Source organism: Phyllostomus hastatus, unplaced genomic scaffold (genome assembly GCF_019186645.2).
Source record: "Phyllostomus hastatus isolate PE091 unplaced genomic scaffold, TTU_PhHast_1.1 phas_contig_34, whole genome shotgun sequence".
In the NCBI taxonomy this organism is placed as follows: Eukaryota; Metazoa; Chordata; class Mammalia; order Chiroptera; family Phyllostomidae; genus Phyllostomus; species Phyllostomus hastatus.
In genome coordinates this window covers 32865471-32890757 of record NW_025333857.1, presented here as the reverse complement: position 1 = coordinate 32890757, position 25287 = coordinate 32865471, and the positions used below count along the sequence as shown (strand labels likewise).

At 37.2% G+C, this 25287-nt stretch overlaps 1 protein-coding gene across 1 annotated transcript in view; it reads left to right on the top strand.

Moving 5' to 3' along the window:
- ALDH1A1 (aldehyde dehydrogenase 1 family member A1) overlaps positions 1–15970 on the top strand; it is a 54169-nt gene extending 38199 nt beyond the window's left edge. Inside the window, exons 10-13 of the mRNA XM_045840867.1 lie at positions 4058–4222; positions 7144–7301; positions 10571–10645; positions 15382–15970. Coding sequence (XP_045696823.1) covers positions 4058–4222; positions 7144–7301; positions 10571–10645; positions 15382–15454 — 471 coding nt within the window. The 3' untranslated portion in view covers positions 15455–15970. The remainder of the gene's footprint in view (positions 1–4057; positions 4223–7143; positions 7302–10570; positions 10646–15381) is intronic.
- Positions 15971–25287: the final 9317 nt, after the last annotated feature.

Below are 25287 nucleotides of genomic sequence, written 5' to 3'. Positions count from 1 at the left end.
TCTTGGGATTTTGAGAAGTAAAAGGCTAAAAAGCCCTTTGGGGCTTCTTTACTCTTAAAAATACTCATCTGTTGTCATAAGAAAGAGCTTATGGAAAGAGACATTTGTTCACTAAGCTTTAGCATATATATGATATATCATATAAATTATTATTTTTAAAGATTTTATTTATTTTTAGAGAGAGAAGAATGAAGAGAAACATCAATATGTCATTGCCTCTCAAGCGCCCCCTACTGAGGAACCTGGCCCACAACCCAGGCATGTGCCCTGACTAGGAATCCTAGGGATGGCCTTTGGTTCACAGGCAGGTGCTCAATCCACTCAGCCACACCAGCCAGGGCTAAATTCTTTATTGATAAAGTGCTTTTCCAATTTGGTTTCATAGACTAAATGTGAATTTACTTAAAAATTGTAGAAATCAGTATTTTCATTTGGAAAAGAATTGATGATATCCACATAATGTGCTAATATCATAGCAGTGTCACATCTTGGCCTAGTGTAAAGAGATGGACTTTGAGTTAGAGGCTAGATTTAAAATCTAACCTCTCTGAGGCTCTGTTTTCTCATCTGGGAGATGAGAAGTGGGAGATAGTGATATTAATTTTTAGGGGCCATTGTGCACTGAGATGAGACAATCTATATAAAGTATCTATCTGTGTGTTGGGTCCACAGTACATATTCAAATTCCTGTTAAATAAATTAAAATAACATGCTTCCATTTATACCTATGGTGACAGTTATCATGACAGGTCAGTAATTTTATAAATCTACTTTCATTGCTCTTGATGGTCTATGGTTTCCAAACAATTTGAGGGATGTCAATGTTGTTTCTCAATCTGTTTTCTTTATCAACCCATCAATCCCAAGGAATCAAAGAATTCACAAAAACACATGAAAATATATACTTTGAGATTACTGGTCATGCCCCATTACTTTTCATAGACTAGCCCATGAGCTAATAATGGCCCATCACACAGTAAAGAGCCCTTGCTACTTCCTAGCATTACTGAGAAGTTCCTAAAGTCTGAAAGGAAGGCCAAATTCAGATATGGTCAATCCAAAACCTTCTGAAGTTCTATATTTATGGTAAATCAAAAGTAGCCAGACCAGGCCCTGGCTGGCGTAGCTCAGTGGATTGAGTGCTGAACCAAAGCATCACAGGTTCGAATCCCAGTCAGGGCACGTGCTTGGGTTGCAGGCCGCAGCCCCCAGCAACCACACATTGATGTTTCTCTCTCTCTTTCTCCCTCTTTTCCCTCTCTAAAAATAAATAAATAAAATATTTTTTAAAATCTTAAAAAAAAGAAATATGAAAGAAAAAAAAGTAGCCAGACCAAACTGAGTATGTTCCTAAGTATAACAGAAAATTTCTGTCAGTAGTCTTAAACTTTACTGCAACATTCTCAATTTTTCCTATGTATTTGAATCAGCTGAGTATCTTATGAAAATGAAATGTGATGTAGTAGGTCTGGCATGGAGCTTATCAACTCATGGTCATTGGTGCCAATTCAATACCAACAGGAATCCTTAATTTGGGGTTCAGTGAAGAAGGACGATTTACCCAGTGTGAAAACTCAACTGTGATATGGCATGGCTGTGAGAACAGCATGGCTGTGGAACAGTTCAACACAGTCACAGCTCAGTTATGGAACAGCTTAGCTGTGAGGTGGCCCTCAGGCAAGGCCCCTATCTGACTAGACAGCTCTGCTGTGCTCTGTTACCCTCCCCTTGCTTTACTCAAGCAATCCTTCTTTGGTGTTTCAGCTTGAGCCAGGGAATCAGTCTTTCTCTTCTGTGGAAAGAAAAATTGTGCTCCTAAGCCAGAGCAGGGCTGGCTTATATAAAGAAAAGCCCTCACCTCTGGTCCCTGATTGGTTCATCCTCATGGAAAAGAGGATTCCAGATCTTCGTAGTTTGATTGGTCCAAATGTCACTGTCCTGATTGGTCAGAATGGAGCATTTCTGATGGTTTGGTGAAGATGCTAATAGGGTTATCGCTGTGCAGCTTCCGTTGGACAGGAGAAATCTCAGTCCTATTGGTTGAAATACAATTCCAGGAACTCCATTATCACAGCTGGCTCCACCAGCAGAAACAGAGTTCAGGAGGCAGGCAGTTCAGTACAGGCTTCTCCCTGAAACTCAGTTTGCCTGAGAGGCCCCTGTGTAGAAATGGATGCTAGGCTATAGTTTGTTTGTTTGTTTATTTATTATTGTTAAGTACAAGTGTCTCCATTTTCCCCCTGCCCCACTCACCCCCACCTCCCACCCTCAACCCTACCCCCCTTTGGCTTTGTCCATGGGTCCTTGATCCCAGTTAAGCACCAGGAGCTTTTCTCAGTATGTGTCTTTTTTCTCAGGGTTCATAGGCCCAGCAAGCACATTTTGCTATAATACAATGCTGGAGCTGCTGGTTGTATGACCATATTGTCAGTAACCACACATTAAAGTATAAATTCCTGTATTTTGAGAAGTTAGTGACCATATAAGTTTTCTAACAAACAAATCCTTTCAGCCTCTCTATGCCAGTGCATAATCAGGAACCACATTGTCTCCAAATATCCACTATGGTCACAGACAGGGAAAAGTTCTGACTTGGGAAATATTGATACATCAAGAAATCTCGATTTTTGGAAGCATAAGCAGAGAAATATATTGGAATAGGCCAAAGAAACTTTGCAAGGAAGTACACAAATCCTTGTCTATTTGTTGACAATCTAGAATACCTTCACCAGGCAGAGCTACCTAACCTCACCTCTTAGTATGGTTGTAGTAAATATTATTCACTAATTTAAATATCACCTCTTATTAAACCAACACTGCAACTTCCTTAATCTGATGGAAGTGACGGAAGATTTTCTCCATGCACTGTGGAGTATTGAGCAACATTGTACTGAATATTGTGCCAGTTTTAGAAAACAGTTTCTAGTTTCAAACAGCATTTAATGTAATTGGCTATGGTTGCTGGGTTGTATGCAGTTAGAACTTTAGAAAAGCTTTTATTGGGCCTTGGAAGATGAGAGAGATTGCAGAGTCAAGGAAGAAAAGAACATTTTTCAAGTAGTGAAAAAAGGCAAGTTAGACTGGCAAGAGGCCCTCACCTTAACTCCTTGATCTCTAAAGATTTTCCTTTAAAACTTAACTTCAGTCTTACCTGAGACAAAAGAGTCTTCACCAGTGGTTTAGAGTCCAAGAGTTAACCAGTCTTTCAATGTTCAAACACAGGAATTGAGACAATAGGTAATGCCGATTCCAGTGCACGGAGGAGAGGGAGGTGCTCCTGGTGTTCCCAGACAATACTCTGCTCTCATTTTCCTCCTTATAAAACTGTTATTTAACAAACCATTTAAGTTCTATCGTTCTTGTCACATGTTTAGATGTGGCCCGTTTAATGAAGTAAGATGGTAACTATCAGGCCAGAAATTGAAACCAGACCCAGCGACTGCCCCAGGGGGATCGGGACTGGGGAGGATGGCCAGGCTGTGGTCAGCTTGGACCCAGACAGAGGAGATGATAAGGAGGGAGGAGAACCAAACAGAAGCCTAGGAGTCCTTCTCAAGTCCCACAGCCTCTGCTGTCCAACTGTCACTAATTCAACCCAGTATCAAAGTTCTTTTTTCCTCTTATCACTCTTTTTATTTCAGTTGGACTACAGTTTACAGGCAATCGTGTTTGATTATTAATAGGCATTTCTTATAGTGTAAATAAATGATAGTCATGTGAAAGGGTTTATATGTGTTTGCAGTACCAATATTCTTGTCTTATATAACAGTAAAACACTAAACATAATACTAAACATAACACTAAACATAACACTAAACAAGCACTAAACATAAATCTCTACCTTCAAGGTTCATGAAAACATCATTAAAAATGTCTTCAAAAATCACAAAAATAAAATAAACCCAAAAGAATGAATTTGAGCCTTTGTCAGCTGTTTTCATTATTTGACTTAACAACTCTATCCTAGCATTGTGAGGCCCTCAGTAAAAGGCCATGTAATGTATTCCTTTTACAAGTTGCTATTTTTTCCCCTTTTCGTGTGACATTTTCCAAATAGATTGATAAGGAACAACATCAAAAAATACTTGAACTCATTGAGAGTGGGAAGAAAGAAGGGGCCAAGCTGGAATGTGGTGGAGGACCTTGGGGAAATAAAGGCTACTTTATCCAGCCCACCGTGTTCTCGAATGTGACAGATGAGATGCGCATCGCCAAGGAGGAGGTAAAGGGTTTGCTCTCTTCTGTTCCCTCTATTGCCATATTTTGTTCTCATATGTATGTGCACAGTGTCCCTTTAAAACTCTCAGCTCTTTGGACATCTTTCTCAGTGAACATTATTCTTTATTCCTATTATTGGTGAAGGTTTAAAGTTGTGATCCATAATAAAAATAGTATGGAATTCATTGGGTAGGCCAAGAATATCCAGCCAATCACTGATCAGGATGCTTAACGATGTCTGGGTGCTTCTTTCACCGACTTAAAGAAATGAAAATAGTATCTTCAGTGTTGCTTTTTCTCTTTTGGAAATAAAATATTTGAAAGTCATTGGAAAGGATAAAATTATATGCAGTTTTTTAAATAAACTTTTTATTTTGAGATGTGGATTTAGCTATTACTGAAGACGTAATACACAAAAATCCCATGTACTCTTTACCCAGTTTCCTTCAATGCTAACATCTTGCAAAACTATAGTTTCACAGCAAGTGTGTCGACATTGAAAAAGTCAAGACACAGATCCGTCTTTCGTTACCACATGACTCACTCCCTCATGTTTTTCCTTAACAGCCAAATCCATGTCTCTTCTACCCCACCTTGGTTTTTCCTTAACCATAAATCTATTCTCTGTTTCTACAGTTTTGTCATATCAAGATGTTAAATAAACGAAATTATACTTCATGTAACCTTTCAGAGTTGGCTTTTTGTCACTCAACATAGATCTCTCTATATAGATTCATCTAGGTTGTAGCACGTAAGGATAGTCTTTCGTTTTTATGGCTGAGTAGTATTCCACAGCGTGGATGTACCACACTTTGTTTAACCATTCACTTGTCGGAGAGCTTTTGGGTTGGCTCTAGTTTGGAAATTCCATAAAAAATGCTGCTATAAACACTTGTGTACAGGTCTTTGAGTGAACATAAGTCTTCATTTCTCCGGGATAAATACCCAGGAGTGCAATTGCTGAGTCATATAGTAAATGCAGTTTTTTAAGAAACTGCCGAACTGTTTTCCAAAGTGGCTAAAAGATTTCCTATTCCCATTAGCAATGTATGAGTGATCTAATTTCTCTCTATCTTATCAATATTTGGTATTGTGACTAATTTTTACTTCAACCATGAAGATAGTTATGTAGTGATAGCTCATTGTTATTTAAATTTGCATTTGCTAATGATGTTGAATGTCTTTTCTTATGCTTGCTTATTTCCCATCTGTTATCTTCCTTAATGAAATGTTTCTTCATATCTTTTGTCCATGTACTAATTGGATTGTTTAATTTTTATGTTGAGTTTTGAAAGTCCTTTATATATCCTTGTACTTTTGTTGGATATGTGGTTTGCAAATAATGTTTCCCATTCCCTAGCTTATTGTTTCATATGCTTAGCAGGATCTTTCTCAGAACAAAAGTTTTTAATTTTGAGGCAGTCCAGTTTATTCATTTTTCCTTTTATGTATAGTGTTTTTGGTGTCAACTCTATAAACTCTTTGTTTACCCCTGAGTCCAAAGACCTTCTCCTGTGTTTTATAAGTCTAATCATGATATTGTAACCTGAAACCTAGATACATAGCAGTTACTGTAATAAATGTGCTAATATCTTTCATAATTTTAATTAAATAGAGCACATGGCCCTAGGCTCCTACTTTGAAGTAGCACACAAGCTAGCCATTTTATGAATATTATAGGAAAACAATAAATGATTCTTTTTTTTTAAGATTTTATTTTATTTCTTTATCTTCAGAGAGGGAAGGGAGGGAGAGAGAGAGAGAGGGGGAGAGAGAGGGGGAGAGAGAGAGAGAGAGAGAGAGAGAGAGAGAGAAAGAAACACTAATGTGCGGTTGCTGGGGGTTCTGGCCTGCAACCCAGGAATGTACCCTGGCTGGGAATAAATGATTCTTTAATTGAAGTTTTTTCCTAGTTCTTTCTATCTGGTGTTAACCAAGATAAACCAGAATGACAGTTCTAATAAAACAGATATTTGTCAGTAAGTGCAGAAGTTGTAATTCAGGGGAGGGCTAAATCGATGTGGAGAAAAAAACTTGTTTGATTATCCACACACATTTGCTTTTTTGCTTTTCCTGTTTATTTCCCATTTGCAGACCTGGTTCTGCATGTCTCCCTAATTTGACAGTAGTAACTGCCTGTTCCTAATTTGACAGTAGCTTCTGTCAATGACAGAAGACATTGAGTTTGGGCTGCACTAGCCAGAGAGTTCAGCAAAAGTGAGAGGGTTCAGACTGAAATTAGCAAATAGTGATTTTTGCCCCCTGTCCCATGATTACTTACAGGCATTGTCCATGAACTTGTGCTCTGCCTGGCACAGAGTGCGTAAAGATTTAAGCTCTTGCAGTAAAGAATCATTTTGTTTGGTATATGTGAGTTGAATAAGGTTTGGCTGAAGAGTAAAATCTGAACAAAAATTCACGTGGATTCAACCAATTGGGTTGATTATGAAGAGATCTAAAACCAATATAATAGTTGATATTTCAACTGATGGTAAACTGATTTTGAAAACATTACTATCAATCATTGCCAACTCATTTATGCAGCAGAATAAACATGACCTACTTGGGTTTGCTGTTTATGTAGTTACTTGGGAAATGAGGATAACTGGGAAGAAGATTTTAAATATTCCTAAATGGAAAAGCAACTCTGTAGTTAATGCTTTCATGAATAATCATTAAGTTCTTGGAAGACTAAAACCAATTCTAGAAAATAAACATGTCCTTTTTTTTTGTACCTCATCTTCCAAAGAGAACACCTGTCTTATCCTAGTATTCCAGCAGCTGCTACTTCAATTCTTACACATAGGTTTCAGATGAGAAGCAAAGTCTTATTTTAGGATAGTTTGTAAGGCAAAACACTATAATATAATTTAAAATATTTAGTTTTAACCTATTACTTTATTTCATTCATTTCTTGTGCTATAGATATTTGGGCCAGTGCAGCAAATCATGAAGTTTAAATCTGTGGATGACGTGATCAAGAGAGCAAACAATACCTTCTATGGCTTATCGGCAGGAATCTTCACCAAAGACCTAGATAAAGCCATTACAATCTCCTCTGCTCTGCAGGCGGGAACAGTCTGGTGAGTCAAAGTTAAACATACTGCCTTTTCAATGTTAACTGCATTAACAGGTTACTTTGAACCTTTTCAGACTTTGTTTTTTTCATTGAGAATCACATGGCCAGCTGGAAAAACAATTGTTAACAAACAAACAAAACCCTGCTATACTGGAAGAATTTTAAAAGGGTATTTTCTTTAATGCCTCCCAGCCTCCTGAAATTGCTTGCCCAAAATATTTTATTGATGCTTGGGTAATACAATATAAATTTTACCATGTAATGTGTAGGCACTTGGTACTATGCTATACACAGGGGAAATAAAAGTTGTATTTTAACCAAGTTAATTAGATAATAAGACAATACTTATTTGGTGCCCTTATGTATGCAAACATTTAATTCTTACATTGGCTTCTTACTCTGGGATTTTTAGAGATATTTGAAGATCTTAATTTGGAAGAACATACTGAGTTTTGAGGATCACATCCCTCTCGTTTTTTACCTGATTTACATCTCTGATTTTTATACTTGAATATAGAGGATATAAATGCTGAGGCTGTGCCTCTCGAGCTATTTTATCCCCTGCCTAGTCCCCCTGAACTGCTTTGTTGGTATTTTTTTCTTGTCAAATCTTCATGCCCTCAGTTCTGGCAACAGCCCAAAATTATTTTCCTTCCTGACAATATCACATCTATTCCAATTAAAATTTTTGTTAGATATTGAAGAAACAGACAAGCAATCCCTACCCCTCTTGATAGCTCCAGGATCTTGTCCCTTGACAAAGGGAGAGTCATCGTTTAGTTAACATGTACCCTACACTAGGCACAGCACTGAGTTTTTTATGTTCATTCTCTTTTTTTGCCTTAGAGCTTCTTAAATATGTCATATTTACCAATGCAAAAATAAAAGCTTAGTGATATTGAGTAATTGATCAAGATCACACAATGAGGGGAGGGGGGAGGAGATAGAGGGGAGAAGGGTTTTCAGGAACTACTATAAAGGACACATGGACAAAACCAAGGGGGAGTGTGGAAGCAAGGGAGGGAGGTGGGTTTGGACGGGATGAGGGGCAAGGGGTGGGGAGAAAATACAGACAACTATAATTGAACAACAATAAAATAATTTTTTAAGAAAGATCACACAATGAATGACAGCTGAAATTCAGACCAACTTCCCACTCTAAGGCAGTGATTCTCAACCCTGGCTACACATTAGAGTAGTCTGCATAGCTTTAAATGTATATAGACTGATTTGAGGTAGGGGAGTGTGTACATTAAACCTACCAATTGCATCGATCTCCCTGATTGAGTCTGGGCACAGCTCCTCTATTTAAAGAGTATTTTTCAAAGCTTTCACATGATTCGCATATGTAACTAGGACTGAGGACCACTGCTCAAAAGCCTGATTTTTCCTGTAATGGGTGTTTTCTTTCAATGACTCTTAATAAAATGGAATTATTCTTGAATAATCAGTATGGCTAGTGATTAATGTAGAATTATCCTATGATCCAATTATTAATAAAACTCATTGCTATTGTATGTGTGTATATTATTTCTATTTACTAAAGACTTACTGTATGAAGCACTGTATGAAGACTTACTGTATCAAGCACTGTATAAAGCATGATCTATACATCACCTTACACCTCGTATCGACCCTATTAAATATCATCATGCCCATTTTACAGAGAAGGAAACATATGCTTAGAGAAGCTGGATAACTTTCCCAAGATCATCCAGGTTCTAAGGGGAAGAGCCAGGGTTTGTGGGCATAGCACCTCTCTTTATAACAAGAAAGGATCTTAAACAGAGAATCAGTTGGCAAGGCTGATCATTTTAGTTTTCTCTAACTGAATATTTCTCAGTTCCCTGTTTATGTATACTAACACAGTTTCCTTTCCAGTATAGAGTCAAAAGGGCAAGCTCATTTTCTGTGCTTTTTAAAAAAGACACATTTTAGTTTTCTTGACTTTGTAATAGCAGAATGGTATTTGTTTGTTTGGTTAGGAGGCTTATTGTGACATTGTTCCCCCTGGATCCCCAGGCAGGGGAATCCCCAGGCAGAAATTTCTCTACTATTAAAACAGAGGTGACCATATTTTCATTACTGTGTATCTTAAAATGTAAGAATGTTTACTGTATATTTTAAAACATAAGAATATTCTGGAATTGTGCCAAACATAGTCACTGCTTGATGTTTTCCAGACAACTATTGAATTCCAGAGTTTTGGGTATTTTACCCATAATTTCAAAATAACGACTTGATTTTGCAGTTGAAAGAGCAATGAAGTAAAGTGGAGACAGGTCGTCTTTTGAGAGTGTAAGTTTATTTAAGGAACCATCCTCCAGGAAGAGAGATTGGATGGGAAGAACTCTGTGGTCCAATGAAAATATGGAACTCTGGGAATTAGATAATAAATGCTTCTAATTGAGAAAATGTCTGTATATTATCTCAGGATTAAATTAATAACCAAACTTTTCCAAGCATAATACAATTTATCTAGAAGTAACACTATCATTCACCTATTATAATGGCATAAAGGGAGGGAAAGTATTTTAAAAGAATAATGTTCCTTCTTTAAGTCATATTGTTTTCCTCTTATGTATAATGAGAATCATGGAGATAATTAAATTTTGCTGTTCACTTTGGCTGCCAGGGAACTTAAGGCTAAACAAATTGTTCGTGTCCTGCATCACTGCCTTCTACCTTTCTCCCTTGTCTTGATCTTTTACCATAGTTCTTTCTTTAGTTCTAATTGCTCATGTTTTTGTAATTATATTTGTTCAGAAATATGGCAAGGAGTAAACAAATTAATAATGAAATCCAACTCCTGCTGAGGCCTCATTTGAAGCAGTTATTAAATCAATTAATTTTTAAAAGCGAACTGAATAATATGATCCATCTTATCATTGTGAAAAAAATTAATTCTAGCCTGTTAAGTACACAACTCTCAAGAGTTGTGAGAATTACAAAACTTATTGTAATTCTCTAGCAAGCCATATCCCTTTTCCTATGGCTAGTCTATCTTTTATAATTCAAACTACAACTTCTAAGGGACATAATGTCATATCAAAATGGCTACGCACACAGAGTGGTACCTTTGTATTTGTTTATAGGCAGTATATATGTACATGTACTTCTGAAATCTAATATATAGTGCTACTTTTTATCACAATGACTATGTTTTATTGAAATTAATGGAGTTCTTAAAGAGTTCTCTGAATTTTCTAAAATTCCAGATTTAGGAGTTATTTCATAAGTTAAATATAATCTATAATATTTTTTTCTTTCCAGGGTGAATTGCTATAGTGTGGTATCTGCCCAATGTCCCTTTGGTGGATTCAAGATGTCTGGAAATGGACGAGAACTGTAAGAAAATTTTCTGTTAAGATACTTACCTCGATAAAAATGGTTGTCATTCCCAAGGAATTATTCCATAGTTACTACTTGAATTAACTCTTGCCTCTGTTCTTTCCCAGAGACTCAAAATGCCAAATAACTTCTTTAAATGCTGGGTTTACCCCCTCAGTACAAAACTTTAATGGCAGAAGGGAGATGTAACTCAATAAAATCCTACTATTCATAAGGGACCATACTAAGCACTTTACATTGGTCATTGAAAACATTCCCAGAAAGAAGCTAGAAACTACAAATTTGTGGTTGTAAGAAGTGTGCAAATATAAGGACACTGTGATGGTTTGAATATGATGCCTCTTAAGTAGATTAGGTGTCTTTATCTAAAAAATGTTTTCAGTGTAAGAAGAATGGGTCTCATTTGTTGAACTATTATTGATGTAGACCCCCAAATTTTAAATTACCTGAATGAGTTATTCTTGGTACTAAAATCTAAACTGAAAAGGAAATGAGACTAAAGAAAAAATGTTTTATAGTCATGATTAAATTAAGAATATGTATAAAAAGCATTTATGAGCCTCTAGTTGCTTTTAAACCAGGGCATAGAGACTTTTTAAATGTGCACATATATATCTATGCATGGAAGTAGTGGCATTATATTTGCTGAATTTTGTTCAAGCAATTTTAACCACTTGATTTCTTAAAAGTTTCTTTTATTTAGCAATGATTTTTTAAAACTATATAATCTTTATTATATTTTACCTCATTACCATTTAGTTCCCTTATATCCCTTTCTCCCTACCAACTGCTGCCTTGTTGTCCACGTCAATTTAGCAATAAATTTTAAAAGCCGTAAGGAAGAAAAGCACATTATATACAAACCCTATGGAATCAAACATAGTAAAGCTGCCATTTTATAAACAGCAAGTAGAAGTGAGTCTCAGTTGCTAAAGGTCAGGAATGCATGTACTTTATCATTTAAATAAATCAGCAAAATTACAATGAAATAATTATCTTTGGAGAGTCAGTGAAAAAAGGAAATAATAAAATGATACACCCTCTTTCTCAACATATATCCATTAAGTACTTATATTTATATAAGCCAAGGAGCCCCAAAACATGATACCATGTGCCATCTTTTATATAACTGTGGTGGCAAGAGGAATGTGTAAAAAGATAGTGCAAAATCGCCTACATACACTATGAAATAAATTTTATTAGACTGAGAGCCTATACCTCACAGAGGTAGAGAAGCAGATAAAGTGCAAGCACAGTGTTAAAGTACAAAAAATTGGGGCCCCCCTAGAGTATATATAGCATTTATGGCATCTAATTCACAATTTTAATCTGTCCATTAAGGACAGCATTTGTGGTGGGGATAAGAGTGGAAGAAGAAAGTAGAAGGTCTATGAGTTACTTGTCATGTTTATGATTCCATGGTTGTAACTCTGGTATAAATTCAGTGAGTAAAAACTTAATGGCAGTGGATAGAATAAGAAAAGACCTTACAAAAAAGATAGGAGTCAATTGAGGGCATGAAACAAGTGCAGGAATTGAGTAAGTGGAAAAGGGGCAGTTCTGGACAGAATGTTACCTGTGGCAAGGTGAAGGGCTAGTGAATTTGGTTGGCTAGTGGGGATTTATGTGGGTGGGAAGTGTAAGTCTAGAGTTAAATAGGACACAGATTAGGAAGTTTTGAATTCAAGAAAATTGGGTTACATGTTATTAGTGGAGCAGTGAAAAGCTATGGGTATCTTTAAAATGTTGTTGAGGAGGTAAGAATGGCAAAAGATCAACCCATAAAAAGTGCATGGCATTGTGAAGTGCATAATCTTTAACATAATTAAAGATTAACCAACTTGTATTTGAATCCTGGCTACATCATTTGCTAACCGTGCAGCCTGGTTCAAGTTTGTACAACTTTCGAGCCTTTACTTCCTGCTGTTTAAAGTGGAGATGTTAACACTCCTCTTAAGATGAATATGAGAATAAAATGACCTACTGCATGTTTATTCTGTAGTATTGTAACTGTAACAAAGTGGGGGCTGAATAATGGTTTCTTCCTTTCCTTGTCCTTTTCCTTTATCATATACATTATTAGAGAGTCCCTTGACAAAACTAATTATTTGTACACAAAGTTAAAACAAAGGTTAGATTATTCTGAAGAACAGTAAGTTCATGCTGGCCCAGCTCTCTAACACGTTTCCCTAGGAATGTTGAAAATAAAATAATTAAAAATGATGAAACAACTAAAATAAACCAAATATGCCAATTTTGTTTAATACCATTTGGTCAAACTTTAAGGTTGAGGCATTAAGGAAATCAAAAAAGAGAGAGATGAAAAACAGATATCAACCCTGAGTAATTTCTTAAAAATCTGTAATGTGTGCATAGATAATTTTCTTCTTTAAAATACAAAGGAAAAATTTATATGGTAATTTTTTATTTCAAAAATGCTAGCTGAAGGTGCTACTATTTATGTCCACCTGAAATCAAAGTTGACAAACTTAATAAACAAGTCCTTTTCTATAAGATGTTCAAAGAGAACTATTAAAGTGATAACCTCAAGCAACTCCCAAGAGTTCAATTATAATTTATCCTCAATAGCAGAAAGGTAGAATCCATCAGTTGGGGATAGAGTCCTCAGAGACCCCAAAATAGTATATGTAGACACATTGTGGTGGTGATGCTGACTATCTGATCCTGCATTTGCATCCCGGGTCATGATGCTGGCACTGGAATCGGTTAAATGGCTGAAATTCCTCCCTTTGTGTAATTGCACTAATTTTTACTTAGGTTAACAGAACTGACACTTCACTAGTGTGCCATTTCAAAGTTTATTGGCTCTTAGCACTCCACGACATATTTCTTTCATCCTGTGTTTTTTGGAAAAGGGGAGCAGGAAAATGTTGTCAGTGTAGCCAACATTTCCTCTGTGCCTCCTTGATTAATATCAGGCTAATTTCTGGGTCGGGAGTAAAAAACAGATACAACTTGTTACCACAGTATAGGGCTTGGGTGAGAAGCATGGATACACAGTCTCCAGCCTCTCTCTGGACCTCCTGAAGCAGAATCAGCATTTCAGTCAGTTCCCAGGTTATTGGTATATTGAAGATTTTAGAAGCACAGAACTAGTCACCCACAGACAAGTAAGGCAAAAGAAGTGTAAAGAGATGTTGTGTTATATCATACACATAATATATGCATAGGTATAGTAAGGAGCGGGACTTACTTCAAACTGAGTATGATGATATACTTAGGGCTGTCATGAGCATTTCCAGTGTGCTGTAACCCAAAATACAGTGGGACACTTATTGGCAATAATCATGGATTAATTTCTCTAACTTTGCAAGATAATACTAAAATGTTATCCTTTAATGGGTTTCAGACAACTGAGGCTAAACCCTTTAATTACTTTGAAGAACATGCTCATTGAAGCTTCTAGAAGGCATTTTCAGGAGCTTAATGGCCCAAGAAAAGAGTCAGTGTAAAAGGATTAGGTTACCCAAAAGAAAAAGTTGTCTTCTACATACCTGCCCACATCACCAGAAGGGAGGGGCAGAAAGGATCAAGATCTTTTTCCTCTGTAAGCTTATATATGCATTAGTGTTATGATTTTAAGAGTACTCTTAGGTACAGGTAATTTAATCCTCTTATCAAGACAATATAGAGAATAATTTAGCCTAATCTTTTTAGTTATCTCTTTATCAAAGGATAAATCATAGTCAGTTTTCAAAACTGGTAGGAGGTCTTCACAAACCTGAGAGCAAGATACAATGCCAGAGTTCCAACTGATTGTCTCAGGTTAATTTCTGATCATTTGGGTTTGATTCAAGAGTTATATAAGCAAAGAAACAGCAGGGCTATGAATAGGAAAACCCGCAACCACAAGAAGTCCAAAAGGCCTGAATTTAGGCCAATGAAACCTCTCTCCTTCTTCAAAACAAAATAAATTAAAAAAAAAGGAAGAAAAATGTCTAACAATGGGTCAGATTTTTTTTATTTTTCCAAAAATCAAGAGTCAAAAGATATTGTTAAAACTGCAGCTAGAAAATAATTTGTTTCAAGACCTCTCCGTTAGGGCCTGTTAGAATAAAAGTGGAAGCATGGTCCTACTTAGTCCCTTCATCCCTTCTGGGTCAATCACATGGGGTAAATAACTAAGCTAAGTTATATTTGAATTTACTAGTTTCTCTATGCCACTCAAATGATTATACAGGGTGAGACAAAAGGAGGTTTACAGGTGTGAGTACATAAAACACAGAACTCTGTTGAAACACATCCCTTTTGATTATTCTTATTATTTATTAATTATGGTATTATTTTCATACAAACACCTGTACATCTACTTTTGCCCTACCCTGTATATTAATACTTCTCCTCTTGTACTATGTCTGTCTTATTTATTTTAACTTAAACTAGAATTTTTGTGTGTGTGTGGTAAGCTCTTTTATAGTCAGACAGAACAATGTCAAAAGTGGACAATTTCTGTGAAAATCAACTGAGTATACATGCTCATTTAAAATGCAAAAAAAAATTGTTTGAAACTTTCCCCACAAAGAGATTTATGTAAGACCAGATATCTTATGGTTGGCTAGCTGCTATTTGGAAAGCTTCTGTACACAGAAAATATCTTCCTTTGTTCCTAGCCAGATAAGCAAGAACAAACATGCACCAGATCATGGATTATAGTGCATTTTGTACCGCTGTGCTAAATTCTGTGGTTTTTTTTGTTTCCCCACTCTCTCCAGGGGAGAATACGGTTTCCATGAGTATACAGAGGTTAAGACAGTCACAATGAAAATTTCTCAGAAGAACTCATAAAGAAACCACAAGGAGAAAGAAGAATACTCAATGGTTAAGCATCTCGTGCAGTCACTAATATATTATGGTGGGTTTTAAACACAAAATTGTTGTTTTCTTGATTTTTAAAAACATAAGCTAATCACATTAGCACTAATACTACACATAGAATACTTGACGTGTAGCTTATACTGAATCATTTACCTTCTGATATGTGACCTCCAAGTCCTATCTGTAATAAAAAGGATGGATTTAGATACAAGATAGCTCTAGCTCCATAATAGTCGTGCACTTTTCTCTGTAGCTACTTGTCCAAGATAATCATTGTATAGGAGAGGACCAGTTGTCACTCAGCTTCTTTCCATTAACATACCTGTTAACTGCAGAGTAGATGTGCTCTGTTCCCAGTAGCTGTGAAGTCTTTAGAGTTTGTTGAAATGTTTCCTAAAATGTCTTGTCTTCTTTTCAAATGAAGTAATCCCTGAAATACTTAACTGTAATCTAATCATAAAGCTTAATAAAAACGACCTTGCATGAGTCTTGTTAAGTTTGAATTTTTTGAGTACAGTAGAAGTCTTGGTTGTGGTGAATTATTCTCCTTGTCGCTCAAACACCTTGAGCATAAAGATACATTTAGAAATAAAAGTCTAATCTATATATTCTCAAATGGATGAAGAAACATATTTTATTTTCTAGAGGGATTCTTGAAATCAATAGCAAGCATTTGAGACAAAGATGGTTTCAGTCCTTCAGCATGCATTTATTGAGTTCCTACAAAGTTATGGGGTTAAAACTCATAGAATACTATATTACATGTTAGAGAAAACAGGTGAATAGTGGATAATCCACATCCCCAGGTGCTTTAATTTAGTGGAGAACAAAGATACCGTGGGAAGAGAAGGGAAAGGAAGGGAAGGGAAGGGGGGGGAGAGGTGGGGAGGGGGGGGGAGGGGAGGGGAGGGGAGGGGAAGAAAGGAACAAAGGAGAGGAAAGTAAAAAGAGGAAGGAGAGGGAAAAAAAGAGGAAGGAGAGGGAAAAAAGGAGAGGGAAAAAAAAAAGAACGGGGATTATACTGGAAATGAGAATTTTAAGAGCCATAAGAGTGCAGTAATGTGCCAAAGAGGCAGTGATGACCTTTAACTGAGGGATTGAGACAGGGCTCATGAAGGAAATTTGACTGGATATGAACCTTAATTGATGATTAATTTGTAGTTTAAAAGGAGGGTGTTATTCTACAACATAGCCTCTCAGGATATGTTCTGTTTGGAAATTTTTTGAAAATTTTGTATACGTATGGAATATCTTTTCCCTCTCAGGGTTTCAAATTGAACATTAGCACATTCTAGCTTCTGAGAAGCCCTACAAAACTAAGAGTTTCTTTTTCCAAATTTATTTAATCAGTGAACTTGCCTTCTCCCTACCCCCACTTAACACCAATTAACATTAAGAAACACATGCTGAAAGATGCTGTTCTATGCAACAAGATAACATTGAGTGTTCTGAGGAAATATCTGGGGATCAAGAGAGAGCAGCCAAAACAATGTCATCTGCGAAAAAAATAACTGAACCCTACTTACATATTTATGCCCTCATACAAAGAGCTTCTGCCTGTGCTCCCATGTAGGAAACAAAATAAGCAAATATTTTTTTGTGTGTTGCTGTGCACTTTCTAAAATATTTTTAGCTCAACAGCTTAAAACTTAAACCTAGTCATCTCTAGGATAACATTTTTTTCAGTTTCAGATATTATATAAATTATGAAGTTCACCATTTTAACATTAGTAGAAACTTTAGTGACATTATTAGGACATTGTAATCACTTCCACAGTAGAGTGCAACAATGTATGAATGAATGAACTTCATTAGCTCCTTAGACCTGAAATAATTTCAACTCCAATTACAAGGGTTTGTCAAAATTGTGTGGACCTATAAGATTTGCAATCTGAACTATCTTGTAAACTTCAGGGCATAATTACCATTTTGAAAACTGGAAGAATCATAGTCTAACAGAGACCTGAAAGATCTTTGGACATTGAGAGGGAAATATCCAAATACAGAGGAGGGTTGTGTTTTCTGAAAACCAGACAGTGTCTACATTTTTGAAAGATATGTTTAAAACCATGCATAAATAAATTAATAGGAAGACAAGTTAATACTGTAATGGCATCAAACCAGACCATTTTTTTAAATGTATAGCATAGAGGCCTGAACACAGAAGAAGACAAAAGCCAGAAGCAAGTTTAAATATTTGAAAATTAAACCTTCACTGTATAAATAAGACATTACAGAATTAAACAGAAAATATCTGTTTTATGTTGGCTCATTCTGAGCCTACAGACATTATTTGTATCCTTTTTCCTCCAACCTATAAAGCCACACTGGCAATTATAAAACAGTGAAAAGTTAAAAGGTATCTCACTAGGCCATGTGCTACAGAAAATACGAAAACAAATATGATCTCATTGTTCTCAATATCCACATGGCAGAAAGCATTTTCATTTTCAGGAATACCAGATTAAGTTTTAGGATTAGAAGTAATTGTTCATTAAAATGCAATGTCAGGACTCAGCTATGGATCCTCAGTTGTCCAGTGTCCTTTCCCTCCCCCCATTTTCAGGATACATGCTTTTAGACTCATGTAGAAAGGGCCAAGGAGAAATAAAAGAAATCATTCTTAAGTTCTCATGGCCAATTGAAAATAGCACTAACTCAAAGTAGAAAATTTTCGCTATTTCTTCACAAAATTCAGAAGGGAATAAGGTATCCAAAAAATCCCTTTTCCTGAGCAATGCATGTAATTTCCTGAGCATCTAATTTCACTTGGACCTTTAGAAGTGCACATGTATCATCAACCATACTCTTGTATTTTGATGTCTTTTTCAAAGTATATCAAATAACCAGGTTACATTTTTACATGAAGCACAAGTTCCCACTTGGGATTTCATTTGCTGATTTACTTCAGGATTATTTTTCATGTTCTATGGAGGTGGCATTTGAACCCCCCTATTTTGATGGTGAAAGAATTTTGTGAGTCCATGATGGCAGCAGAGTAGGTGGATGTTACACTCACCTCCTCCCAGAACAACTAAAATATAGATGAAACAATTTGAATAACCAACTAAAGACCAGCTGAAGAGAAGTCTTATGACCAAGAATTTACAGAAGAAGCCACAGCGAGACTGGTAGGAAGGGTGCAGATGCAAAAAGGGCAAGCCCCACGCCCCCAGGCAGTGGCTGGGATTCTGTAGGGACATCTCAGATGCAAAGATTCCACCTGAGGAGCATGGGTTTCAATCTCACACCAGGCAGAGCCCAAAGCACCAGAGCCAGAAAAGGTGCCCACATAACATCTAGCTGTAAAAATCAGCAGGGATTTTGTCTGCCAGAGAGACACAAGAGTCTGCTAGAGACACAGGAACGCTCTCAAATGACCAATACACAAAATCTTGTTCATAGCTACTCTCCCTGGGCTCTGGTGGAGGGAGGGCAGAGCGGACTAGAGTCGTATAAGAGACTGGGTCTTGTGGCTCTGGGGAGAGAACCAACAAGATAGCTGCCAGGATCCCTGTGCTGAGTCACTTTCCCACACCACAGGTGTAAGCTTTATTGGGTGGAGCACTTCTCTTCTTGCAGCATGGGCCTTGGGGAGTACAATATTCCCTACTTCTGTACTCCCTGTCTCCCCACCCTGCATAGGTTGCACCCTGCTAAGGAATCAGCTGCCTGGGCCAGGGAAGAGATTTCTGGGAAGACTCAGGAAACGTCAGTGACTAAATTGTGTGGCTTTGGAGTGGGGGCTAAATCCCCCACTTTCTTATGAATCTGACTGGAGCTTCCTCCTATGGGAAATCTGCTAACCCCATCCTCCTGACTCCTGGTGGCTCTGCCCTGCCAAGGTCTAGGAAGAATCTGGGACAGACTGAGTTGTGTGGCTCTGGACAGGGGACATTTTTCCTTCAAATGATGGACCAGTGCAGAGTCCTACCTTTGTAAGGCCAAATCTTAGTCTGTCAGGACTTGATAAACTCTTCTGACCTCACCCTGATGACTCCCTGAGACCTTGCTCCACCATGAAGGTGTACGAGTACAACAGTATACTGGTTACCAGAGGGAAAGGGATATGAGAGGAGGTGGAAGAGGACAAAGGGCGAATCACAGGTGATGGAAGGAGACTTGACTTGGGGTGGTGGACACACAATACAACATACAGATGATGCATTGTAGAATTGTACACCTGAAATCTATATAATTTTATTAACCAATATCACCCCAACAAATTTAATAAAAATAAAACATGCAAAATGAAAATTTTTAAAAAAAGAAAGAATTTTAAGGAGAAAAGGAAATAATGACTATATTCTCTGGATACCAAAATTTAGTGACTGCCAGGAAGGCATGAAAGCTTACTCTTGTAACATGTTTGGATTGTGCTATTCTTGAAGATATCATCCTGAATGAAGGCACAAATGGGAGTGATTAGCTCCATCATCACTTTGACATACTATAGAGGGTTAGAGATGGTATCTCTCTCTCTCTCTGAAGACAAGACTACAAAATTCTTGGTTGATGCTTAAGATTGCTCTAGATCATATCTCTAAACTAGCCTGTAAATTCTGGGTAGTTGGTTTATCCCAGGGAAGAACAGTCACATCCATAAACATTTAGGATATTCCAAAATCCCTGGAAAGCCATTGCCTAGTGAAATATCTATGCCAAAAGTATAACAGTTTTCCACACATTTATTTTAGTGACCATGTGCTGATCAGTTTCACAAGCATTTAGTTTTTGAAAGAAATGAACATGTCTAAGTGTTTTAGAAATGTTCATAGAAGGTCGATATTGTTGTATCTTGAAGTGATTTTAAGAGAATTTTAGGATTTCAGTTTTTTTACTTTTGTTGAATCCTTGTTTAAAGATTCTTCAGGCCTAGAAAAATATACTAAATAAGAAAACACAAAGTTGATTTCATCCAGCAACCGAGTTTTAAAATATTTTTATTTTAAAATAATTTCAAGATTTGGGAGGAGCTCTTCTAGCAATGCAGTGGAGCGCTATTGCAGTGGAATGTTCTACATAATCACATGTGCCCTCAGAACCCAGCAATCTTGTCTCAAATTCCTGCTCTGCACTCACTGGCCTTGGGATTTGGGACAAGATACACAACTTTTCTAAGTTTCAGTTTCTGAGTACATGAAAAGAAACTAACAAGAGTAGCTATCTAATTGGGTTATTCAATTAAGTAAAATAATGTTTGTAAGATGCTTAGTAGTATATAACATGTTATAACATAGATATATAACAAGATATAACATAGTAATACATGTTACTAATCTATAGATGGATGTCTTGCTATTAATAATAACAGTATCAACAAAAAATAATTCTTCTATAGATGTCAAAGAACTATCTTTTCTCTTAACATTGACTTTGTGTCTTTTGTGTTCTGTTTTTCAGTCTTGCAGTGTCCTAGCTGTGAGGTCAATCAGTGAGGGCCTCATAATGAATTTGCCTATCCTTTCTATCATTAAAAAATAATAATAATTCCGTTTAGATAAAGATTAAAATTTACCATCAAAGAAAGAATGGGGTGGAGAAGAATGTGAGCAAAAACTTGGCTTAGAGTTGAGGTTAGAAATGTAAACACATTTAATACTGAAGTGGAGTTAGCTCTAATTAAATGAACTCAACTGCCATTCACTCCTGAGTCACCAGTCATCGTGATTAATCTTTAAGCTGATAGTCAGGGACAGTAGAACTGAGTGAACAACAAACAGAAAAGCCTGGTTTCAAATGCAGCACAGGAACCCACAATGACATCGGTCACGCAGTGATTGAATCAGAGACTCAGCCCACATGAATTCAACGGGAAGGATTAGTGAACTTGAAAGCACATGGCTTAGCATTTTGTGTTCAATGTTCAGTCATTCCACGTTCACATAAGCACAAAATGTCAGAGCTAGAAAAGAACCTAATGTTCTTCTAGTGACATTGCTTCATTCCAAAGTGGCATGAAGAAACCAAGAGACAGTTGAAAGGTCACTAAATTATCACTGGCAGAGGCTGGCTAATACCTTCTGTATTCCAGCTGCCAGTTCAGCATCACGGTTTGTGTTCCAGGTGGTGCTATCAGTGTTTGTTTTATATTTCATGAAATATGTAACATCCATTGTTGTACTTTATTCTAAAAAATAAATATGTACCATCCACTGTTGTACTTTTGTCTAAAAAAACAGTAATTATGTAACACCCACTATTACATTTGGTTGTGTGTATTTCATTTATTGGGATTTAAGGAAAAAGGAAAAAACTCCAAGTGATAGTTTTTTATAAGCCTTCAAACAATATAAATTAGTTAATATCACTTGCAAAACATGGTGCTGTAATTTAACCACAATGTTTAAAATTCATTATATTTATTTACTTAACAATTATTGAAAGTCAACTGTACACAAGATACCATGGTCTACAAAAGAAATAATGAGTATTAAGTCCTTGTTCTGTGCAAATACATTTCCAGGTGCCTCACAGAGGTTATTCATCTAAAATGAAAGGTCTTTCTTTTGCACTGCTGAAGTCTAATAAAGGTGTTGGGAAATGTACACAGAATCATGGAATTAAAAGATAGACTGCACAGAGGAAGATAAGATAGACAGCCACAAAGTCTGCAGCTGTTTAGAGGGAGGGCAACGGCTTCTCCCCGGAGTGGCTCTCCCAGAACAGGCAACCCTGGGCCAGTGTAACACAGTAGCATCTGAACATGGTGCAGATGAAGCAGGAAAGATGTGTTGGCCTGGAAGTGGGCAGTGAAAATGTGAAAGCCCCAGGTTTACATGGCCAACAGTGAAGACCCAGCTTTCTTGAGAAAGAAAGCCAGACAGGCAGTTTGGGTCAGGATCATAGACATTTTGAATTCCAAGCTAAGCTACAGGCAAGTAAAAAGACAAGAAGAAATTTTTAAATAAATGGTAAATTCATTGAGGTTGATTTTTTTTAGTTAGACTCTTAATTTTTAAATAAAGGTCCACATTTAGTTCTAAGAAATGATAGAAAGAAATCCCATTTACCTTTTACCCAGTTTCCCCCGGTGCTAACAGCTTATAAAACTCCAGTTCAACATCACAGCCAGAACATGAATGCCATTACAGCAAGACACAGAACATTGCACCATCACCTGAGTCCCTCATGTTGCTTGTTGTTGTCACACCATGTCTCTCCCATGTTCACTTCATCCTTAACCTCTGACAGTCTCTACTCCTTTGCTATAAATTTGCCTTTTCAAAAATCATACACTATGTAACCTTTTGTGATTTACTTTTTTTTCACTCAGCAGAACTCATCAAAGTTGTATGTACCAAATTGTAGTACATGTAAAATACATGATTGAACTTCATTACTTTTCATGGGAATTATCTTGACAGGCCCTAAACCAGCTATCTTTAGGAAGAGATTTTTTTTTCTTCAGAAACATCTGAATAGCGTTGAAATGTCTTACTGCATCCCAGGCAAGGATGAGGATAAAATCGCAGTGAAAAGGTGAGTGAGTAGGAGGAGGACCCATTGGCAGAAACATAGAAATATGGAGGTGTAACTGAGTCTCTTTGAAGTTATGAATTACATTTGAGAGACTAAAAGGGGCAGATCTTTGAGCATCCACGTTGGAAATGAAGCAGAGCCTTGAAGAGTATGATGCAGGCCACCTTTGGAGAGAGTATGCCTCCTGGACAAGCACAAACAGGTCGGATTTTCAACCCCGTGTGTTTTCTTCATGCATCTGCATTCCATCTCCTTTTGATATGCTGGTCCTCACCTCCCCCAACACACCAGTTCCCTCCAGTTTCTCCATCATTCAGAAATTAGGTTGACCCACATGAACCTGGTTCTTTCTCCACTCCCTTATCTGCTGAACCATGACCATTGCACACAGCAGCACTGCAGACCCTCCCTGCAGAGTGAGAGGATCAGCTGCCACAGACTGATCACCAGGAAACAGCCCCAGCCCAGCCCTTTCTGCACACTTCATTCCCCAGGCACTCCAGCCACGACTCCAGGTGCAGTTAAGGAGTAATCTCATTTCCTCCTCTCAACACCAGTATGAGCGAGAGCATTACTACTTCCCTCATCTTGTAGGTGAGGAACTGAGGCTCGGGAACTTTAAACTTGACAAAGTTACACATCTAGTAAGTAGAAAGTGTGAAGGTTCAAAGCCAAGAAGTCTAACTACATACCACCACCTCCCATTCTTAACGAATAAACCCTAATGACTGTGCATCAGGCTCACTCAAGCAATCACAAGCTACAGAATAATCTTAGCAAAACGATATTTTTCTTTTTTGTTAACATTGCATGAAAAATCATGAAATTTTTCAGATTTCAAATATATTTTTCTCTCTTTTTAATATTTAAGTGCAGACCACTCAGGTCTGTTGTGTTCTTATTGACTTCTTTTGGCAAAATGATCCACAAGCCGGTGGTCTTGGTGGCAGGTCCCCTCCCCCCCGCTGCCCAAGACACAGTTGCTGGAGTTCTTTCTCCTTGTCTCTTTAGGACCCATCTTCACAAAGGGGCATGATTTTATTGGGCTGAGTGAACTGATCGTGGCACTTCATAATATGTCAAGACTTTCAAGCTACTCTCAGCTGATTTTCATACAATTTGATTAGTGCTCATCTCCAACAATAAGGGGAATGCCAGTTTTTAGGTAAATCAAGTCTTATGGGAAAGGGTAGAGAAGGAAGTACTTAGATTTAAGATTTTTTTAATAGTTACATTATGGCTAAGAGAAAAATCAGGGTAACATTCAGAGAAATGAGGAATGAAAGCACAGGGTGGTTGTAGGTATGGATGCTGAAGGGGGAGGAATAATTGGATTTTATCACACAATTGTTAAGCTGGCGATGCTTCTTTATGACTTAAGTCAGTGGTCACTTTCACCCAGGAGCCTCCCCCTCACACCCGACATCTAGCTAGTTGACTTTCCTCTATGTCCCATAGCACACTCAGTAAATCTCTTACATGTTATTGTTCTCAACTCTAACCCTCTCTTCACTTGCTTGTTTCACACATTAGATTGGGAAATGACAAGCTGGGTTTTGATGTTACACTTTTATTTTACATTCCTAGATCCAACACAATCCTCAGTGCTTATTAGGAGTTCAAATAAAACTTATAGAATGAATTTGCACTCTGACACCCTGTCCTTCTGAAAGCTCTGGTTACACTTACAAAAAAATGTTTTATGTGTAAAACATGTATATTGCATTGGCCATGACTCTGGGTTTTGCCTTTTGTTCTTCCCAGTTCTCTAGCTCTGGGAATGATGGGAAAGTTGCAGAGCCTGTGATCAGGCAACAGAGGTTAAGAGAGAACCAGAGCTGCTTGTCTTGGTACAGGCTACAGGTGGAGAAGAATAAGCTAAGCAAATCAGCATTACATCCTTCTTAGCACAGGCAGGCATTTGATCCTTATAAGAAATACTGAAGAGATTTTGTCTGAGCTAACTTTAGCTTCACACTGACTTGCACCAAAGAGCCAGCTCCAAACTCTAATGTGAATAATTATACCACTTTCAGTAGAATAACCATTCTAGATTTCACTTTTCTTCATCTCATCAGTTAAATGGATAAATGAGGTACAACCTTCAGAGGGTTGTGAGAATCAATCCACATGAGTAACTAATTTAGCACGGTCTTTAGCCTGTACATAGTCTATGATTTATAAAAGTTAGCCATGATTTCATGAGCTGCTCAATCATTCATGACAGTTAACATTTTTGCTGCATTTTATGTGGTAGTTTCACACCCATTATTGTATTTTATTCTTGTAACACCTCATAAGCTGAGCTGGGAAGGTGTTTT